The sequence below is a fragment of the Bos javanicus genome, chromosome 15 (assembly GCF_032452875.1).
Source record: "Bos javanicus breed banteng chromosome 15, ARS-OSU_banteng_1.0, whole genome shotgun sequence".
Classification (NCBI taxonomy): Eukaryota; Metazoa; Chordata; class Mammalia; order Artiodactyla; family Bovidae; genus Bos; species Bos javanicus.
In genome coordinates, this window is record NC_083882.1 from 8,185,583 (window position 1) to 8,208,853 (window position 23,271).

General features: G+C 39.7%; 1 protein-coding gene across 3 annotated transcripts in view; it reads right to left on the reverse strand.

Annotated features, from left to right (window-relative positions):
- Window positions 1–23,271, reverse strand: part of ARHGAP42 (Rho GTPase activating protein 42) — a 340,955-nt gene that overhangs the window by 213,117 nt on the left and 104,567 nt on the right. For all 3 annotated transcript variants that reach the window (XM_061440141.1, XM_061440144.1, XM_061440143.1), the window contains exon 3: window positions 6,892–6,953. In XM_061440141.1, coding sequence (XP_061296125.1) covers window positions 6,892–6,953 — 62 coding nt within the window. The remainder of the gene's footprint in view (window positions 1–6,891; window positions 6,954–23,271) is intronic.

Here is a 23,271-nt window from a genome sequence, read left to right on the forward strand (position 1 = left end):
CATGCAGCCCAAGGCCGGCCTTGGACGGTTCCCGGAGGAGCAACCTAGGGCCTGAGCAATGTGGACAGGGATGGCACATGCGCCGTGAGCAGGAGCAGGCCTAGTGTGGCTGAGGCACTGCAACCACACACCAATGTTATTTGTTTGCAGCGTCCCTCCCTGCCCACAGCACAGCTGAACAAGTGAGCCTAAAAGAAAGTGTCCACCACCACCCCCTTTGTGTCAGGGCGGAAATCAGACACTGAAGAGACCAGCAAACAGAAGAAGCTAAAACGGAGGGAACCGCCTTGGAAGTGACAGGTGCAATAGATTAAAACCCTGTCGTTAGTACCAACTACATGGGAAGGAGCCTATAGATCTTGAGAAATATAAGCCGGACCAAGGAACTATTCGAAAATGAACTGACCCCACAATACCCACAACAACACCAGAGAAAGTCCTGATATATTTTTACTATTTTTATGATCATTCTTTTCTTTTTCTTTTTTTTAACTTTTTAAATTTTTAAGTCATCTATTACTCCTTTAATTTTCACTTTTATAACCTACTATTACTTTGCAAAAAAAAAAAGACCCTAGTATTTAAAAGCAAACTTCATATATATATATATATTATAATTTTTGTGACTTTGTTTTGTTTTCTCTTTTTTTTCCTTCTTTTCTTTAATATTGTATTTTTGAAATTCTAAACTCTAGATTTTTAATCTGTGCTTTTTGGTATTTGTTATCAGTTTTGTACCTTTAAGAATCCAATCTTCAGTATCCATTTTAACTTGGGAGCAAGATTACTGGCTTGGCTGTTCTCTCCCACTTTAGACTCTCCTTTTTCTCCACCAGGTCGCCTTTGTCTTCTCCTTACCCCCTCTTCTCTACCCAACTCTGTGAATCTCTGTGTGTTCCAGATGGTGGAGAACACTTAGGGAACTGATAACTGGCTGCATCTGTCTCTCTCCTTTTGATTCCCCCCTTTTATCCTCCTGGCCACCTCTGTCTCCTTCCTCCCTCTTCGCTTCTCTGTATAACTCCATGAACATCTCTGAGCAGTCCAGTTGTGGAGTACACATAAGGAAGTGATTACTGGCTAGCTTGCTCTCTCCTCTATTGATTCCACCTCATCTCATTCAGGTCACCTCTAATTCCCTCCTCCTTCTTCTCTTCTCCATGTAACTCTGTGAACCTCTCTGGGTGTCCTTCACTGTGGAGAAACTTTTCATCTTTAACCTAGATGTTTTATCAACAGTGCTGTATAGAAGGAGAAGTCTTGAGACTACTATAAAAATAAGACTGAAAACCAGAAGCACAATAATAGTGGGAGACTTTAATACCCCACTCACACCTATGGATAGATCAACCAAACAGAAAATTAACAAGGAAATACAAACTTTAAATGATACAATAGATCAGTTAGATCTAATTGATATCTATAGGACATATCACCCCAAAACAATGAATTTCACCTTTTTCTCAAGTGCACACAGAACCTTCTCCAGGATAGATCACATCCTGGGCCATAAATCTAGCCTTGGTAAATTCAAAAAAACTGAAATCATTCCAAGCATCTTTTCTGACCACAATGCAATAAGATTAGATCTCAATTACAGGAGAAAAACAATTAAAAATTTCAACATATGGAGGCTGAATAACATGCTGCTGAAAAACAAACAAATCACAGAAGAAATCAAAAAAGAAATCAAAATATGCATAGAAAGGAATGAAAATGAAAACACAAGAACCCAAAACCTGTGGGACACTGTAAAAGCAGTGCTAAGGGGAAAGTTCATAGCAATACAGGCATACCTCAAGAAACAAGAAAAAAGTCAAATAAATAACCTAACTCTACACCTAAAGCAACTAGAAAAGGAAGAAATGAAGAACCCCAGGGTTAGTAGAAGGAAAGAAATCTTAAAAATTAGGGCAGAAATAAATGCAAAAGAAGCAAGAGACCATAGCAAAAATCAACAAAGCCAAAACTAGTTCTTTGAAAGAATAAATAAAATTGACAAACCATTAGCCAGACCCATCAAGAAACAAAGGGAGAAAAATCAAATCAATAAAATTAGAAATGAAAATGGAGAGATCACAACAGACAACACACAAATACAAAGGACCATAAGAGACTAACTATCAACAATTATATGCCAATAAAATGGACAACGTGGAAGAAATGGAAAAATTCTTAGAAAAGTATAACTTTCCAAAACTGAATCAGGAAGAAATAGAAAATCTTAACAGACCCATCACAAGCATGAAAATTGAAACTGTAATAGAAATCTTCCAGCAAACAAAAGCCCAGGTCCAGACAGCTTCACAGCTGAATTCTACCAAAAATTTAGAGAAGAGCTAACAACTATCCTACTCAAACTCTTCCAGAAAATTGCAGAGGAAGGTAAACTTCCAAACTCATTCTATGAGGCCACTATCACCCTAATACCAAAACCTGACAAAAATGCCACACAAAAAAAGAAAACTACAGGCCAATATCACTGATGAACATAGATGCAAAAATCCTTAACAAAATTCTAGCAATCAGAATCCAACAACACATTAAAAAGATCATATACCATGACCAAGTGGGCTTTATCCCAGGGATGCAAGGATTCTTCAATATCTGCAAATCAATCAATGTAATACACCACATTAACAAATTGAAAAATAAAAGCCATATGATTATCTCAATAAATGCAGAGAAAGCCTTTGACAAAATTCAACATCCATTTATGATAAAAACTCTCCAGAAAGCAGGAAGAGAAGGAACATACCTCAACATAATAAAAGCTATATATGACAAACCCACAGCCAACATTATCCTCAATGGTGAAAAATTGAAAGCATTTCCCCTAAAGTCAGGAACAAGACAAGGGTGCCCACTTTCACCACTACTATTCAACATAGTTTTGGAAGTTCTGGCCACAGCAATCAGAGCAGAAAAAGAAACAAAAGGAATCCAAATTGGAAAAGAAGAAGAAAAACTCTCACTGTTTGCAGATGACATGATCCTCTACATAGAAAACCCTAAAGACTCCACCAGAAAATTACTAGAACTAATCAATGAATATAGTAAAGTGGCAGGATATAAAATCAACACACAGAAATCCCTTGCATTCCTATACAGTAATAATGAGAAAATAGAAAGAGAAATTAAGGAAACAATTCCATTCATCATTGCAACAAAAAGAATAAAATACTTAGGAATATATCTACCTAAAGAAACTAAAGACCTATATATAGAAAACTATAAAACACTGGTGAAAGAAATCAAAGAGGACACTAATAGATGGAGAAATATGCCATGTTCATGGATTGGAAGAATCAACATAGTGAAAATGAGTATACTACCCAAAGCAATCTATAGATTCAATGCAATCCCTATCAAGCTACCAATGGTATTTTTCACAGAGCTAGAACAAATAATTTCACAATTTGTATGGAAATACAAAAAAACCTCGAATAGCCAAAGCAATCTTGAGAAAGAAGAATGGAACTGGAGGAATCAACCTGCCTGACCTCAGGTTCTACTACAAAGCCACAGTCATCAAGACAGTATGGTACTGGCACAAAGACAGAAATATAGATCAATGGAACAAAATAGAAAGCCCAGAGATAAATCCACGCACCTATGGATACCTTATCTTTGACAAAGGAGGCAAGGATATACAGTGGATTAAAGACAATCTCTTTAACAAGTGGTGCTGGGAAAACTGGTCAACCACTTGTAAAAGAATAAAACTAGAACACTTTCTAACACCATACACCAAAATAAACTCAAAATGGATTAAAGATCTAAATGTAAGACCAGAAACTATAAAACTCCTAGAGGAGAACATAGGCAAAACACTCTCCGACATACATCACAGCAGGATCCTCTATGACCCACCTCCCAGAATGTTGGAAATAAAATCAAAAATAAACAAATGGGACCTAATTAAAATTAAAAGCTTCTGCACAACAAAGGAAACTCTAAGCAAGGTGAAAAGACAGCCTTCAGAATGGGAGAAAATAATAGCAAATGAAGCGACTGACAAACAACTAATCTCAAAAATATACAAGCAACTCCTACAGCTCAATTCCAGAAAAATAAACGACCCAATCAAAAAATGAGCCAAAGAACTAAATAGACATTTCTCCAAAGAAGACATACAGATGGCTAACAAACACATGAAAAGATGCTCAACATCACTCATTATCAGAGAAATGCAAATCAAAACCACAATGAGGTACCATTTCATGCCAGTCAAAATGGCTGCGATCCAAAAGTCTACAAGTAATAAATGCTGGAGAGGGTGTGGAGAAAAGGGAACCCTCTGACACTGTTGGTGGGAATGCAAACTAGTACAGCCACTATGGAGAACAGTGTGGAGATTCCTTAAAAAACTGGAAATAGAACTGCCTTATGATCCAGCAATCCCACTGCTGGGCATACACACTCAGGAAATCAGAATTGAAAGAGACACGTGTACCCCAATGTTCATCGCAGCACTGTTTATAATAGCCAGGACATGGAAGCAACCTAGATGTCCATCAGCAGATGAATGGATAAGAAAGCTGTGGTACATACACACAGTGCAGTGTTACTCAGCCATTAAAAAGAATACATTTAAATCAGTTCTAATGAGGTGGATGAAACTGGAGCCTGTTATACACAGAGAAGTAAGCCAGAAAGAAAAACACCAATACAGTATACTAATGCATATATATGGAATTTAGAAAGATGGTAACGATAACCCTGTATGTGGGACAGCAAAAGAGACACAGATGTACAGAACAGTCTTTTGGACTGTGTGGGAGAGGGTGAGGGTGTAATAATTTGGGAGAATGGCATTGAAAAATGTATAATATCATATATGAAACGAATCGCCTGTCCAAGTTCGATGCATGATACTGGTTGCTTGGGACTGGTGCACTGGGATGACCCAGAGGGATGGTATGGCGAGGGAGGAGGGAGGGGGGTGCGGGATGGGAAACACGTGTATACCTGTGGTGGATTCATGTTGATTTATGGCAAAACCAATACAATATTGTAAAGTAATTAACCTCCAATTAAAATAAATAAGTTTATATTTAAAAAAAAAAGACAACTAAGATCATGGCATCTGGTCCCATCATCTCATGGCAAATTAATAGAGAAAAAGTGGAAACAGTGACAGATTTTCTTTTCTTGGGCTCCAAAATCACTGTGGATGGTGACTGCAGACATGAAATTAAAAGACACTTGTTCCTTGGAAGAAAAGCTATGACCAACCTAGACAGCATATTAGAAAGCAGAGACATTTCTTTGCTGACAAACGTCTGTCTGGTCAAAGCTATGGTTTTTCCAATAGTCATGTATGGATGTGAGAGTTGGAGCATAAAGAAACTTGAGCATCAGAGAATTGATGCTTTTGAACTGTGGTGTTAGAGAAGACTCTTGAGAGTCCCTTGGACTGCAAGGGATCCCACCAATCAATCCTAAAGGAAATCTGTCCTGAATATTCATTGGAAGGACTGATGGCTGAAGCTAAAGCTCCAATACTTTGGACACATGATGGCAAGAACTGACTCATTTGAAAGACACTGATGCTGGGCAAGATTGAAGGCGGGAGGAGAAGAGGATGACAGAGGATGAGATGGTTGGGTGGCATCACCAACTCAATGGACATGAGTTTGAGCAGGCTCTGGGAGTTGGTGATGGACAGGGAGGCCTGGCGTGCTGCAGTCCATGGGGTCACAACGAGTCGGACATGACTGAGTGACTGAACTGGTAACAAAAAATAAAAATAAAACTTCTTAGCCCAGCTCTTAAACCCTACATATGCCGCAAACTACCAACCAATCTTCTACTACTACCTTCTAAGACCCTTCTGCCTTATTCTACAAATGTACACAGTACTTTCTCACCCTGTGGTCCCTGCTCAGGGTCACTTACATAACTACCATGCCCTAGTTGTGTGATCCCCCTCAACTCAGACAATGCTCTCTAGAAGTCAGGGCCACCTTAAGGACACTCTTCTCAAACTGTACTTCCTCATCCGTGGGTGAAATGACACCAAACTGTGCTGGTTTCCCAGCACATTTAATTCACAGCTGGACTATTTTATGTATGTGAATCTCAACAAGGTGGTAAGGCCAGCAATATTGAAGATGATGTTTTAAATAAGCCTGTAATCCTCGTTGTAACTGACAACCAACATCTTTATCTCCATCAACACTTATTCATTATGTGCCAGGTACTTCGACAAAGCTTTACAATGATCCTGTGGACTATATATTACTATTTTTCCCATACACAAATGGGCAGCCTGGTTCATAGACAGGGGCCTAATGGGTACAAAACTATCTCTGTGATTTGCATTCTTAATACATTTATATTAGTGATAAATGTATTCCTAATAACTATGCTCTGATCCTATTTATTAGTTTATTAGTTAATCTGTCAAAGTAGAAAGTTTTCCTGTTCTTCCCAGTCAAGCACAATCTTCCAAGCCTTCAAGACCCAATTCAAACATCACCTTTTCAGAAAGTCTCCTTATAACACCCTGGCAAAGTTAGTTGCTCCTTCTGAGAACTATCTTTAATCCTTGTAATGTGTCTTCACTACAACACTAAGCTTATTTAGCAGACTGCTCAGTTAGAATGGGTTTCTTAATGGCAGTTTGTTCAATACTTTTAATTTTCAGAACAATTAAATGGAAAGTAAAATGAATGAAATTTATATCTACTGGCCAAATAAAACAAAAAGAAATGGTATATCTTATAGCAATATTTGATCATCATACTCACAAATCTTTTCTGTAATATTCAGTACGTGTATCACATTATAAAATGAGTTATGGCTGAGTGTAATTCAGAAGGCCTATTCTTCTTTTCAATATGTCCAAACAAAGCTTTATTCTTAAGAAATGGGGAAGAGACTTACCAGTCTTCTCCTTTCCTCTTCTACTGCGATGAGTAGTCTTGCGAATTCTTTTAGTGACTGAGCTATTTAAAAGATAATTGCACAAGAATAAACATTACAATAAAGATACTCATAAATTTGTATATATTCTGCGGTTTTATGTTTTTATAAGCACAAGACAGTATACACAATGGATTTCAAAGACTAAAAGTTATAGATAAGAAATGGCTACAAACTGAAGCTTAGCACATATCAAGTATAATATTTTTTCTTCATAAGCACTAGGGAAATATAGTTTATAAATTTAATAAATAAAATTTACACATTAACAAACAAAAGTATTGTACTGGAATCACTTCTAAATAAAATTTTTACAAATAATAAATTCATTAAATCTGAATACACCATCTATAAGAAGCAATAAATCCAGTTCTATTTGGATGTATTATACTTAGTGAAAGTGAGTAAAAGCCACTCGGTAGTGTCTGACTCTGCGAATCCATGGAGTATACAGTCCATGGAATTCTCCAGGCCAGAATACTGGAGTGGGTAGCCTTTCCCTTCTCCAGGAGATCTTCCCAACCCAGGGATCAAACCCAGGTCTCCCACATTGCAGGCAGATTCTTTACCAGCTGAGCCATGAGGGAAGCCCAAGAATACTGGAGTGGGTAGCCTATCCCTTCTCTAGTGGATCTTCCTGATGCAGGAATTGAATCGGGATCTCCCGTATTGCAGGTGGATTATTTACCAACTGAGCTTTCAGGGAAGCTCATTATACTCAGTAGCAGCTAGTAATGCAAAATCTCCCACGGACTTCTTTCTAGAATCTCAACACATATAAATACTTAGAAATGGATTCTGTATTCTGTCTCGCTGTATTACTCTCATATCCAAGGTACTTTAGACCCTCGCTAGTCGGAGTGGTCAGAGGATGACCAGCATCAGTATTCTGGGAGCTTGTTAGAGATACAGACGCTCAGACCTCATCCCAGAATCTGCATTTTAAAAGGATCCCCAGGTGATTCCTTTATACATTAAAGTTGAGAAACATTACTTTAGAAAACTATCTGAAACTGTATTGCTGTGGTTTGCAAAGTATTCAAAAACTATGGAAGGACAAACAAAGAAATTAAAAAGTGACAACAGCATATTCTTTAAAAACGCACAGGGCTGTGAAAGATGAATTCATCCACATTAATATGAATTATTAAGCACAGTCAGAATGGTTGGAGTACAAAACTAACAAAAGAAATAGTGAATGCAAATTTTGTTTTGATTTAAGCTAGACCCTTCCCATCTATGTCTTTATTCTTTAGGCTCCCACCTCTTTCTTCATCCACACTAATAGTGAAAATACCCTGAGATCAGAAGTTTAGTAATTCTGGCATAAAGTCTACAATAAAGGCAGGTGAGTAGTGATAATAAATCAAGAGTCTCATCAACAAAACTTACTGAATGCTTATAAGAATGCTTTCTATTCAAGAACTTAAAATTACAAACTTGGATTTTTTTTCTTTCTCTCTTCTCAGAATTACTAGGTTTTACATTAACTAAACTGGTTTGAAATGCTACCTCTGTGATAACTTCACACTGTATTTTATTCAGTTACCAGGACAGAGTAATCTAATAAACATATGAATGGCCTTAAAGTTAAGTGTAACTTTTCTCAGTGTTTAGAAAATGTGATTTTCATTTCTGCAAAAATACCTTTAAAATATTATAATACGATACAACCCAGTTTTGACAACAATAAGCTGAAGAGAAAAACATTTTATTAATACAAATAGACGATTTTAACTGGTGTGTGCAATAACATATTATATTTTTGTAACTTCAGTAAAAAAACAAACAAACAAAAAGTATCCAAACACCATCTGGCAACTATCTACTGCCAACTGAAGATCTGTCGAAGAATCTGGAAAAACAAGCCCCATGAAACTTTGGATGCTGAAAGGTAATGTTATTATGCCTACAGAGAAAGAAGCCAAGAGACACTGGAGGCAGCAGGCACTCCTGAGGCGAGAAGACAAGAGGAGATATAAAGAGTGGTTCACAGTCTGAAAAGAAGCACTTTTACCCCCAGATTTTTAACTCAATGCCTCCCAAACTTTTTAATAAGTATCAAAAAAATACAAAAACAAAGAACCTTACCCTCATATGCTTCTAGTTAACCCAAAAGCTATTGGGTTAACACACTCTATTGAAACTTGGGAACAAAACAAGAGCAAAAGATATGAATTCTAGCAAAAAAAAAAAAAAAGCAAATGAATTCTCAGGACAATACAAAGCTATTCCAGAACAACAGTTGTGCCAAACTTCCAGAGGCTTTTGTCTACACTGGGGCAACAGGTTAGAAGCTCCAGGAAAGATCTCCAGAGAAAGAAAACAAAGAACTGATCAATATCCTGACACATCTAAATGCAAAGAGAAGAAATTTACATTCCTTTTTTTTTTTAAAAAGAAAACTCAAAGGCAATTATAGTTAATGATCAAAAATATTCAGGGGGGAAACATTGCAGAAAGCTCCAAAGCTTGAATTTGGTACATGCAATGGCACCCCACTCCAGTACTCCTGCCTGGGAAATCCCATGGGTGGAGGAGCCAGGTAGGCTGCAGTCCATGGGGTTGCTAAGAGTCAGACACGACTGAGCGACTTCACTTTGACTTTTCACTTTCATGCATTGGTGAAGGAAATGGCAACCCACTCCAGTGTTCTTGCCTGGAGAATCCCAGGGACCGGGGAGCCTGATGGGCTGCCGTCTATGAGATCGCACAGTTGGACATGACTGAAGCAACTTAGCAGCAGCAACAGCAAATGTTTACATAGCATTTACACTGTATTAGGCAGGATAAAGGAACATAGAGATGATTTAATATAGTATGGGATGGTATGCACAGGTTATATGCAAATACTATAAGATTTTACATAAAGGACTTGAGCAATCAGGGAGTCTGGAATTCGGGAGTACCGGAACCAATCCCCTCCAAATACCAAGGAACAACTGTATTGACTCTCGGGAAAGCAAAGTGATACAGCTAACACTATCAAAATAGTTCAAATAACAGAGCTGTGAGTAATATGTACTAAGTCACTGAAATATAAACACTGACAGAGTCATTAAGAACAGGGTACCACAAAAACTGGTTAAAACCAACTAACTCCAAGATGGCGGAAGATTTAGCCTTCAGGGGACCCTGAGCCTCATTATACATGCGTTGTAATGAATTAGCATGCTAAGTAACACACCCACAGGTGCCATGACAGTTCTGAAGCCAAAAAGCAAGCAGCGGCCCAGTTCCTGGAAATCTCCACGCCCTCCCCCAAATAGTTAGAATAATCCTGCCCCTTGTTAGCCTACGAAATTACCCAGCCTTATAAAACTAACCACTCCACATTTTGGGGCAATCTTGCCTTCTGAAACAGACCACATTCCGCCTGTGGAGTGTGTATCTCTCAAAGTAAACGTGCTTTCATTTAACTAAGGCTTGCTCTTGAAATTTTTCCTGATGGAAGCCAAGGACCCTCACTGGGCAGCCCATCTCAGGGACCTGTCCAAGACCTGAGGCATAACCATCTTCTAGCACCCCATTCTCCTGCAATAGTCCTTCTGTGGAATTAGTGGCAGGGACTGGTAGAAATGGAGATTGCTCGTTTCTGTTAAGCTGAAAATAAATCTGTAACTTCTCAAACAAAATTGCAAATAAAAGTGCTTTACCTCCCTACTAGCCAACACCACAAGTGGGCACAGACCAGGTATTATTAATTTTCTCAAAGGGTTAAATAAATATCTAGCACACCAAAGCCTATCAGCAGGTATTTTTTTTTTTTTTGGTTATGATGTTAAGTTTTATGGTATATGTATCTTATCACAAAACGTTTTTAAAATACATAGTAACAATGTCACCAAAAAAGGAGCACACTTAAGTTGTTTTTAGATATTTGTAAAGTTGTCCAACCATTGCCACAATTTTATTTTACTTTTTTAGACTTAAAAAAAATTTTTTTTTTAGTTTTTTGGCTGTGCCCCATGGCCCGTGGGATCTTAGTTCCCCAACCAGGGATTGAACCCATGCCCCCTGCATCGGAAGTGTGCAGTCTTAACCACTGGATTGCCACGGAAGTATGCCACAAACAATTTTAGAACCTTTTCATCACCCTAAAAAGAAAACCTGTACCCATTAGCAGTCATTCCTCATTGCCCTTCCTCCCAGCTCCTGGCAACTACTAATCAATTTTCTGTCTCTATTGATTTCCCTATTGTGAACATTTCATACAAATAGAATCATATAACATGTAACTTTTTGTGTCCAACTTTAACTTAGCATAATGTTTTTTAAGGCCCATCCACACTATCGGATGTATCATTTACTTTTACAGCTGAGTGATTTTTCCGAAGGAGAGATATATTGTCCATGCATGCTCAGTCGTATCCAATTTTTTTGGACCCTATGGACTGTAGCCCTCCAGGCTCCTCTGTCCATGGGATTCTCCAGGCAAGAATACTGCAGTGGGTTGTCATGCCCTTCTCCATGGGCGTCTTCCTGACCTAGGGGTCCAACCTGTGTCTCCTGCCTTTGCAGGTGGATTCTTTACCACTGAAACCACCTGAGTAGCCCCAGAAAGAGATGCTGCTGCTGCTAAGTCGCTTCAGTCGTGTCCGATTCTGTGCGACCCCATAGACAGCAGCCCACCGGGCTCCTCTGTCCCTGGGATTCTCCAGGCAAGAACACTGGAGTGGGTTGCCGTTTCCTTCTCCAATATCAGCAGGTATTTTTGAAACACATGAGACAATAACTTAATGTTAGACTGGCAGGGGTACACAGTGTGTGTGTATTAGTTGCTCAGTCGTGTCCAACTCTATGAACCCCATGGACTGTAGCCACCAGGCTCCTCTGTCCATAGGATTCCCCAGGCAAGGATACTGGAGTGGATTGCCAAACTGTCCTCCAGGAGATCTTCCCAACCTGGGGACTGAATCCAAGTCTCCTGCACTGCAGGCAGACTCTTCATCATCTGCGCCACCAGTGATACTCCAGAAACTCCCAATTAATCAACCCAGAAAACATTCACCACCCCATGTAGCATGCCCTAGTAGTCTTGGGGTGTATTTCAGGATGATGAACTCAGAAGTCCAAAGGCTTCCCCAAGGTAACTACTACTCAAAAACTGTGGAGTTGTCTTAAATCAGATTTTGGTTACAAGAATCTGCCAGCAGTGCAGAAGATCTGGGTTCGATTCTTGCCTGGAGAATTCTGTGGAGAAAGGAGCCTGGCAAACTCCAGTCCATTGGGTCACAAGGAGTCAGACATCACTGAGTGACTCACACACACACACAGCCACACACACACCCACACACACCCACACACACACACACTAACACACACGGAAACTCAAGTTCTTGGTTTGCTGTTGTATTTCTACATCCAAACTTAATGATACCATTTTATCCTTTATTTGAGTGGTTTTCTGGTCTGCTTCCCTTATAAATACTATTTATAGACTCAGTACAATAACAGTAGATTATAACGAGACAGTCGGAAGAGAAATCTTAACTTGCAGAAGCACACGCATGTCTGGCTCCTCACAACAAAAGCTACTCGCCTTCCAGCAGTTTTCTGGGTCTGCCCCAATTTGACAATAACTTTTGCTCCCTCTTTTTCTTCAGTTGATTTTTTCAGGGAAATGACTTCATAAAAATTAAACTAAGATTGTTCTCTTTAAAGATTATAGTCCTAGTTCTATACGATCAAACTGTTTCTTGGTCCAAATGAAGCTTTCAGGTTCATCTTTTGTTCTGTAAGACAATGAACAGCCCAGGAATACTAAATATTAGTAATTTATTTCATGAATTAGGGGCAGTGGCCAACTAATTTTTAAACCTATACCTAATGTTTTCCCTAAATCTTTAGATTTATGATGTTGAAGTATCACATAAGCAGTTTACTAAGCACAATATACCACAGAATAAAAACAGGAATTAACAATCCTATAAGGCAAGAATAAAACAATTCAAAGTATTATCACGTAAATTGTGTTTTAGGAGAAGGGGCTAATGGAGAGAGTCACTCACTTGCCTGCCCCACTCTCAAAGTCTAACAGGTACCTCTGACATAAATCAGGCAGATCCAAGTTGCCCAGTGTACCCCAGCAACAATCTAGAGATTAGAAGCCAGTTATTAGAATCTCCAATGCATGGGACCCACAAATGCCTTAAGCGACCATGAAAACAAACCTTCTCCACCAGGCCCTGGGCACACCACATATACAAAATGACTCTTCCAACACTCATCACAGGGTCTTATACAAAATGGCTACTGATTTTGTAACTGCTTGAGCCACTGTTTTCGAAAATTTTGCTTAAGCAAAATCTGAAAATATTCTTTATTACATGCAAATTTCTGATACCCAAATATTTTCTCATAATAAATTATGTGTGATGCTCCATATTTTATTAATTTAATATCCACATAAATAAAAACCACTGCATTATCTGATTTAGGAGGTTCAAACTAACACTGAATATAACAGCTGGTTCTGTGATGCAGTGGTAAAGAATCCACCTGTCAATGCAAGAGACTCAAGAGACTTGAGTTCAATCCCTGGGTTGGGAAGATCCTCTGAAGGAAATGCAACCCACTCCAGTATTCTTGCCTGGGAAATCCCATGGTGAAAGGAGCCTGGCAGGCTACGGTCCATGGGGTAGCAAAGAGTCAGACGTGACTGAGCAACTGAGCACACACACCTGCAATTATAGATTCTGACCATACCGAGGTGGTATGACAGGAGTTTGATTTAGTGAGAGTAATATTCCAAAAACAATACTTAATACACAGTGGGCTTTCAATAGATGGATTTAAGGAAACATTCCCACCAGCTATTTTCTCTGTAAGGAGAAACATACCAACTTATTCTAGGCTTCATAAAATATTATGAAAAGAATAGGCCAGAGACTGAAAAATTATGTTAGCTATTCACATTCTTGCCACCTGCATGAAGCTTTCCTGGCTGTATTCACCAGTAATAATCTTTCCCGTTCCTGACCATCTGGACTATGAGATTACTGGAAAGCAATCAAAATATAGCTTTATATATAAAATTTAACTTTCAAAAAATTACTGAGGTCAAGAACACTGCTATAGGTTTCCTTTTTATCTCTACAATGTGATATTGAAAAAACACTTTTGGAACAAAAGAAGTCTATTACTCAGATGCATTTATGACAGCCCCAAGAGCATAAACGTTCACAAAGATAACAGCTGAATTATACCTAGATGGTGAAGAAGTGTGATAATGGCTTCTATATTTACTAATACCATAAATTCTGAAACATTTATGAACTATCTAAAATATCTATTTCCTAAAATTCTTTTCAAGAAGCTTAAATTCATCCTACTATTTTCAACTGTGGAAAACCTGTTCAGAGTCTGGGAGTAAGAATGAGTGAGAATAAAGAAAATTGGTCCTTGTTCATTGTTGATATAAACTCCACTACCTTAAAAACTAAGCATTATACTCTATTAAATATTTCAACAATTTAACAGCTTGGGCTTTACAGATTTCACAACTAGAAGAAATGAAAAAGAAATATCTCCCCTGCATCTAACCAACATTTATATTATAGTCAGACAATGATGTGCTAAGTATTTCTTCTAGGAGCCTTTCTTCAAACTTAAACAAAGATACACACTCAATAACAAAACAAAAACAAAAACAAAAAAAACAAAGAACAGATCACAAATTCAGTGATATACAGAATTATGTCCACAACACATTTTTCTCACTTTATCAGAGTGAGCAAATCACTTATGAAGTTCAGATATGCTGATGAATAGAGGGAACTGGGTTAGCAGTAGGATTTAGACTTGGATAAACCAAAAGGAAAACATGAAAACCTGTAAAAGTCTATAAAAGTGAGACTGAACCAATGCAACCACATTTTGTAATCCAGATGATGCCCCTGACTTTTCTATTTAGGTGTGAGTGGGTTCTGTCAAGCTTTTTCTCTGGGACCGACTTTTCATGAAAAATAGTAGCAAGGCAGTAAAACATCAGTACTGAACTGAGGTTGTGAGCCAAAGCAGGTGAATTCATCATATCCTTCTGGGCCACATGGAGAAAAATTAGAGCAGAATCAACCTACATAGCCAAGGGACCCCAGCACTACACAAGCATGCAATGATCTAACAGGGTATCACATCAGCAGTGCACAGCTGGAACTCCCACTGAGGGAGTTTTCATTGTTTGAACACTAAAAAGATCAAAGGTAGCATACTGGCTGAAGTATCCAACAGAAAGTTTTGTTGGTTCAGGAACAATTTAACCCATAACCAGAGCAGGCAGCATGGTCAGTCTGTGGTATGTCTGAATAATAAATACTGTGTCTGCAAAACAGACAGAGTGATAGAAAAAATGACAACAATTCTCCCACCAGATACTGTAAGTCTTTGGTAACAATTAATATCCCTACTGATGGGCTGTCCACTCTGTCTGCAATACTGGTACTATTTGCAACCACAAACTCTAGCTATTCTTTTCTGAAAGCCACACATCAAATAAGATTTTTCCACTCCATTTGTGGCTTCAAGCTCCATGGATGCCTAGTTGCAAAGTCAATAAATTGCTTCCTAAACCAACAGAAAAAAAAGTCACAGGCCCGCTGTGGAATTCTGGCAGGTCACAATAATATACACCAGTACTCAGAGCAACTGATCTTTTTTCTAGCGCTTCACAGGCCTGTGGAATCCAAGGTCTCACAAGCACATTTAGTTCTCTTTGAGGTAACTGAACTGGGTTCTCCACAATGTCCCCAGGTTAGTGTTTTCTTTAATGGCCAAATACATCAAAAAGCAAGATTAACCTTGAAAACAAACCCCTTTAAAAGAATTTAAACATGAATTTAAATTCTTTTATCAATACACCCTACCAATGCATCCTTGTGTAGCCCTGTATTCAAGTGAATTCAGTTCAGTTCAGTTCAGTCACTCAGTCGTGTCTGACTCTTTGCAACCCCATGAATCGCAGCCCACCAGGCCTCCCTGTCCATCACCAACTCCTGGAGTTCACCCAGACTCACTTCCATCGAGTCAGTGATGCCATCCAGCCATCTCATCCTCTGTCGTCCTCTTCTCCTGGCCCCAATCCCTCCCAGCATCAGAGTCTTTTCCAATGAGTCAACTCTTCTCATGAGGCGGCCAAAGTACTGGAGTTTCAGCTTTAGCGTCATTCCTTCCAAAGAACACCCAGGGCTGACTTTAGAATGGACTGGTTGGATCTCCTTGCAGTCCATGGGACTCTCAAGAGTCTTCTCCAACATCACAGTTCAAAAGCATCAATTCTTCGGCACTCAGCCTTCTTCACAGTCCAACTCTCACATCCATACATGACCACAGGAAAAACCATAGCTTTGACTAGATGGACATTTGTTGGCAAAGTAATGTCTCTGCTTTTCAATGTGCTATCTAGGTTGGTCATAACTTTTCTTCCAAGGAGTAAGCGTCTTTTAATTTCATGGCTGCAGTCACCATCTGCAGTGATTTTGGAGCCCCCAAAAATAAAGTCTCACACTGTTTCCACTGTTTCCCCATCTACTTCCCATGAAGTAGATCTAGTAGATTCCCAGACGCATGATCTTCGTTTTCTGAATGTTGAGCTTTAAGCCAACTTTTTCACTCTCCACTTTCACTTTCATCAAGAGGCTTTTTAGTTCCTCTTCACTTTCTGCCATAAGGGTGGTGTCATCTGCATACCGGAGGTTACTGATACTTCTCCCAGCAATCTTGATTCCAGCTTGTGCTTCTTCCAGCCCAGCGTTTCTCATGATGTACTCTGCATATAAGTTAAATAAGCAGGGTGATAATATACAGCCTTGACGTACTCCTTTTCCTATTTGGAACCAGTCTGTTGTTCCATGTCCAGTTCTAACTGTTGCTTCCTGACCTGCATATAGGTTTCTCAAGAGGCAGGTCAGGTGGTCTGGTATTCCCATCTCTTTCAGAATTTTCCACAGTTTATTGTGATCCACACAGTCAAAGGCTTTGGCATAGTCAATAAAGCAAAAATAGATGTTTTTCTGGAACTCTCTTGCTTTTTCCATGATCCAGCAGATATTGGCAATTTGATCTCTGGTTCCTCTGCCTTTTCTAAAAGCAGCTTGAACATCTGGAAGTTCACGGTTCACGTATTGCTGAAGCCTGGCTTGGAGAATTTTGAGCATTACTTTACTAGCTTGTGAGATGAGTGCAACTGTGCAGTAGTTTGAGCATTCTTTGGCATTGTCTTTCTTTGGGATTGGAATGAAAACTGACCTGTTCCAGTCCTGTGGCCACTGCTGAGTTTTCGAAATTTGCTGGCATATTGAGTGCAGCACTTTCTCAGCATCATCTTTCAGGATTTGAAAGAGCTCAACTGGAATTCCATCACCTCCACTAGCTTTGTTCATAGTGATACTTTCTATGTGCTGTGCTGACTTCACACTCCAGGATGTCTGGCTCTAGGTGAGTGATCACACCATCATGATTATCTGGGTTGTGAAGATCTTTTTTGTACAGTTCTTCTGTGTATTCTTGCCACCTTTTCTTAATAGCTTCTGCTTCATAGTAGATATTATTTTAGTAAGAAGAAATTACTATCACTGTGTAATTTTCTAATTAAGTATTAAAGAACTGGAAGAAATGCAGAGCCTGCAAATGAAAACAGTTATAAAATTAAACTTTTGTCTAGTTGACCAGGGACTTTGCCCAGAGTTAGGAGCTGCCTTGTCCCTGCTTCTTCACTTGCTCCATTCTTCCATCAGCTGAGCTATCAGCCATCTGGGCAGTACTCGGATGCCAATGCAGATGTCGAACAGGCTCAAGGGCAGAATCCTCACTTTGGAATCCACTGGCTTAATATCAAGTGATTGCTTCCTGCTTTCTCTTGTTCCTGTTGATCCTCTAAGAGTACCCAGATTTTTGCAGGGGTTATAACCAGTAATACAGTCTCCTTTTAAATTCCCGACTCCTGATCCTAGCACCTCCCTCCATACTTGGGTTCACACATTCCTCGGGTCCCCAGGCACTAACCTCTGGTAGACTTTGATTGATCAATATGGGTCCGAACATTAACTGTCACTGCACCTTTGGGCTGAGATTCAAAACTTGTGGCCAAGCTGTTAACCTTTCACTCTTTTCTGGTCTAACCAGATACGCAGTCTGGCTTCTCTTTTCCTCACTGGTTTAACAACTAGACTGAAAAAAAACTGTATGTCCTGTAAACCAGGGGCTTCACCCACAAATGAAAGCTACTGCTGCTACTACTGTTATAGATTGTTAAGATAACGACTAAAATACAGGAGAATTATGATGCCAAGATGAAAGTCACAATGGATGCACAGAAATAATTCTAGACTATAGGTCTAGTGATTTTCCTTCATACAGTCTCTCTGAATAGGAATAGGACTTTTTAGTAAGATCTGCTTTAAAACTGTCAAAGTACCAGGAGCTTGAGAATTCTAATATTTTCTCTCTATACAGACAGATAGATGATGTAGATATATAGACAAGATTTGTTATTTCATATAACAAGATATAAAGTAAGATTTAGATATAAAGCAAATAATAATTAGATATAAAGTAAATAATAATTCACATAAGTCCAAGTCTTGACAAATAAATACATACAAATACAGAAAGGCAGCCTTTCACTTTTACACAATTCCAAAATTTGATTCCAGCTGCTTTCTCTCACGACTTCATCACGCTACTCATTTCTTCAAATTAATTTCATCTGATTCCTAGTTAAGATTTTTTTTTTTTTAACTCGAAATTTTGTGTTGATATAGTAAACATTGTTGTGTATAACATGGTCTGTAAGTCACATATATTCATTTAGTTTTCTTTCCAGGCACACATGTTAGTTAAAAAATGAAGCACTGTGCAATTCTGATGTTACTTTGTCTTAGCTCTTGTTTTGTGGTGTTTGACCTGTTTCCCAAAGCCAAAACAACTCCCAATTCAGAAAGCATTTTCCTAAGATATAGACCACTCCCATTTTGGAGCACCTCTTCCAAAAGGTAGAGATGCTACATAAACTGGGTCATTGAATGGAGCTAATGACGGGCAGAGCTGAACTCAATGATATGAGGTACGGAAGTAAGCATTATCTTCATTTTGCACATGAGGAAAGGGGCAATCAGCTGGCGTAGTTTGTCCGATGATATCACAGCTGGTAAGTGGAGAAGCAAGTATTCAGTTCTGACTGTTTGATTCCAAAGTCTGTTCTCCTCCAGCAAATCATTATTGCCAAAGGAGGTGAGTGGATAAAAGGTAGTGCCAGCCTACTACCCAGCTTTATTACAGGAAATAACAGGCTTATCATCTCTAAAGGCAAACAGAGCCAGAGCTATTTGTGCTCAGAGGATAATCAGGCGCCAAGTATCCGGGCTTAAAGGGAACAGTCAGTAACTTGCTGCTGACAAACAAGCACTTACACCAAGTACCCGCCTCCAATCCTTACTGCCGTCAGGAACTGACCTCCTAACACTCCTTCACATTCCACAAAGCCTCGAGCACCCCCATCATCCTCCTCCTCTGCACCCAAACCTCCTGCCACCACCTACTGAAGCTTCAGACATCTGCGTCCTCATCCAATATGCAACCTCTCTCTTCCACAACCTCTTAACCCCCAATGACCTCCTCGCTTCTGTCATTTACACACCCACAAGAACACGAAGAGGTCAAGCGATCTAACCCCTCTGCTTCCTGGCAGTCTTTTTCTTCAACTCTAGTTTACTCCTAATCTTATTTCCCACAGTGGCTATCTAAGAAGAATGTTCTCCTTTCTCAAGAACCCAGCCCCAAACTTCCCTCGCTCACAACAGATGGCCTGGCCTCCTGCTTCTCTGATCAACACTGTCTCCATTCATTCTCCTCAACTTGCCTGTCTCAGAGGAAGGGCCCTCTTCCTCTCAAAAGTTTACAGCTCTCCATCAAGCCTCCGGTCTCACCCTTTTCCATCTCCAGCTATACTTTTCTGTCTCCCTATCTCTGACTTCCCCACCATCACCCTCTCTCCTTACAAGCTATTTTTCCTTCTAGTCCCAAAGTGACTCCAGTTGAAGACCATCCTCATGAAGGAGAAAGAGCTGGAAGACAGGGCTGGGGAAACAGCAGACTAGGTACCCACACCAGCATGGTGCACGGCTATTTCATCCTCAAAACACCATGGGAGGCACTCACAACTAAAACTCCCAGATCTTCCACGGCCATTCTCCTGTTTTTCAAATATTAAACTGACATATCCAGGTTAAATAGTATGCAAGGTCATGGAGCCAATGGCTTGCAGAGCTGAACTTTAAATTCAGATTAGCTCACCTGAAACTTACACAGTGTCCCTCTACTCGAGGCAAAGTCCCACAACACCACCTCACTGTTCTAAATTTAACAAATCTAATTATACATCCTCAGAATTTCCATTAGGAATTTTGTCTGAATCTCAAAACTTAACTTGTACCAAAACTTAACTCATGATTCTGCTCCGCCCCCAGGAACACTGGCCACATATAAACATATAAATGGACACAACTCTCCTGTAATTCAAGTGATGGGTTATCCTCAGTCCTTCCTGCCACACATTCCATCACCAAAGGTTGTTGCTGTCTCTCCTCTACACTTCCCCAAACCCATGTAAGGGAAACACTTCATCTCTGCAGTGCTACTACAACAGCCTAGTTACTGGTTTTCCAGCTCCGACAGCTCCAACTCACCATATGCACTAATGGTCAGAATAAAATTCCTAAAGTGCACCTTTAATTATGTCATTATCCAACTCAAAAGCTGAATGAATGAATCAAGTCCAAAGTGCTGAGGCTTCAAATGATTTGAGGCTTCCATGACACAGCCATAACAATACCTTTCCAATTATGTTACCCTGAGATGTTACTACTTCTAATGTCTAACTTAGGACTTTGAAACTACTAACATTCCTATCAGAGAAGGCAATGGCACCCCACTCCAGTACTCTTGCCTGGAGAATTGCATGGACCTCGGAGCCTGGAAGGCTGCAGTCCATGGGGTCACTGAGGGTCGGACATGACTGAGCGACTTCACTTTCATTTTTCACTTTCATGCATTGGAGAAGGAAATGGCAACCCACTCCAGTGTTCTTGCCTGGAGAATCCCAGGGATCGGGGAGCCTGGCGGGCTGTCATCTTTGGGGTCGCACAGAGTCGGACACGACTGAAGTGACTCAGCAGCAGCAGCAGCAGCAGCAACATTCCTATAGTATCCCGCTTCCATGTCTTTCCTTTAATACACGTATCCTAAACTGGCCCTTACCTAGACATTAGGACCCAGTTAAAATATCACCTTCTTTCCGAGCATCTTCTGATGTCCCTTTTTCCAGCGCTGGGGATCTCACAGCATTTCTGTTACTATTATACCTAAAGCACTCAGCACATTCTCTTGAGTATTATAATGATTGTATCATAAAGCTATTTTTAGACCCCCTTCTATTTTCTAAGCTTAATAAGGATACACGAAGATCCTATTCATGTGTGTATGTACCAGAGAAGGTTCTTTGCATTCAGAAAATATTGTTAGTAGGGAATTTTAAAGAATCCAACATCTATATGAATACAAACTAAGTCACATCTTACATGTGATTTTAATTTGAAAAGCTGATTGTGTTTTTCATCCCCGAGAAATCTGCACAGCATCTACACTAGCCCATGAACACTGTCTCTCATTTTAAAATAGATAGGCAGTTAGGTAGATATTTTGTCTGCATAAACCAAAACTTTTTCTAGGTTGTGAAGGAAAATGGAGCAACAGATGACCAGGTTTCCCCACAAACACATGGCTTCTACGGCCTCAGTGGCTCCAATAGCAAAATGCTGGGCATCAGGGGTCTGGTGACCCACAGAGCACACCTCTGGAACAGACTTCTTCCCAGTTTTAGTACCCTCCCCAGCTGTGCCTCCTTCCCTCGGTATAAAGCACACATATATTGTTTAGAGTAGTGGTTTCCACAGGCTATGTAAGACACTAAGTATCTCCATAAAATGAAAGGCTCCTAAACTCTCAACCCAGGGGATTCTACCCTAGTTCACATCTGGGGGTGGAGCTCAAGAATCAACATTTTAAGGCTCCCCATCGGTGACCCTGATGGTAGGCAGCTGACAATTGTTGACTTTGGTGGGTTGGGGTAGGAAGGCATGCTTTGGATGAGGAATTAAAGCAGTATATACATATATGTGTGTGTGTAATTTTTTAAACTGAGGTTTGTAACACTGTCCTTGAGAGCAAATCTGTACTTTCAATGGCAGAAGTAGACTCATAGCCCTCACTGTTCTGGAGGACACACACACTATGTCTGAGTCCTAAGACTCGGGAAGGCCCCAAACCTCCTCTCCCTACAGCCCTCCAACCATGACTCAGCACCCATCATTCTCCCAATGACTGGGAGATTACTCCAGATTAGCTCTTGTCCCAGCCACATATTCCTTGGTAACTATCCAGGGTGAGATTTTCTTTCCTTTACAGGCCTGTTATTTAACTGCTTTCTTGCTTTCTTCCTCCCAAATCTGTGTCCATTGTTCCTTGTTGTCCCTGCCTTTTGTCAGTGAGTTTTCCATTAGTCTCTGAGTGCCCATGCCCTGCCTTCTAACTCACTTATTTCAGACAGAGTCTTCAGGACTGTTGCCTGTCTGGTCCAAACCTCTTAGGTCAGAACTTAACTGTAACTTTTATGATTTCATTCACATTTAGAAAGGTTCTCTTCCAGTCCATTAAAAAATGCTGACGAAGGCAATCTCTGACTCAACTCTGAACTGGCCAAGACTTCCGTGCTATAATTTATCACATATACTCAGTCCAGAATTAACTTCTTATAAAGGCAGCTTCAATCAGGCCTGAAGTGTCTCCTGAGGACATGCAAACTAAACTTGAGACTATGTGGCTAAGCCCTCTGTGATATTCTCTGGAAACCAATCCTTGTACTCTGACTAGGAAGGCACCTTTATGTCTTTTGCACCAATTGGTTCAAATCTAGAAACAGGTCAATGCTCACATGGTCATGCAAATTTTATTGATCACACAGGGAATGGAGGGTAAAATGAAGTTCATTTTATAGGAATTTTACAGTAAAATCACGATCTTAAAATTAGGTACCTGTATATTAAAAATGCTGAAGAAAACTTTTAAGCAATCTCCTTTCTTTTTGTATCTCTACAGCACTTATTGTCAAACTTAATACATAATAAAGTTATATATTTTATCATCTAACTCCCCTAACAAACGGCAAACCCATTAGGGTGGGGGTGTTTTCTTTTTCTCTTTTGCACACTGATGTGTCTCCAGCACCCAAACAGTGTCTAACAAATCACACATGCTTTACTGAATGAATGGACAAGTAAACTCACAGTC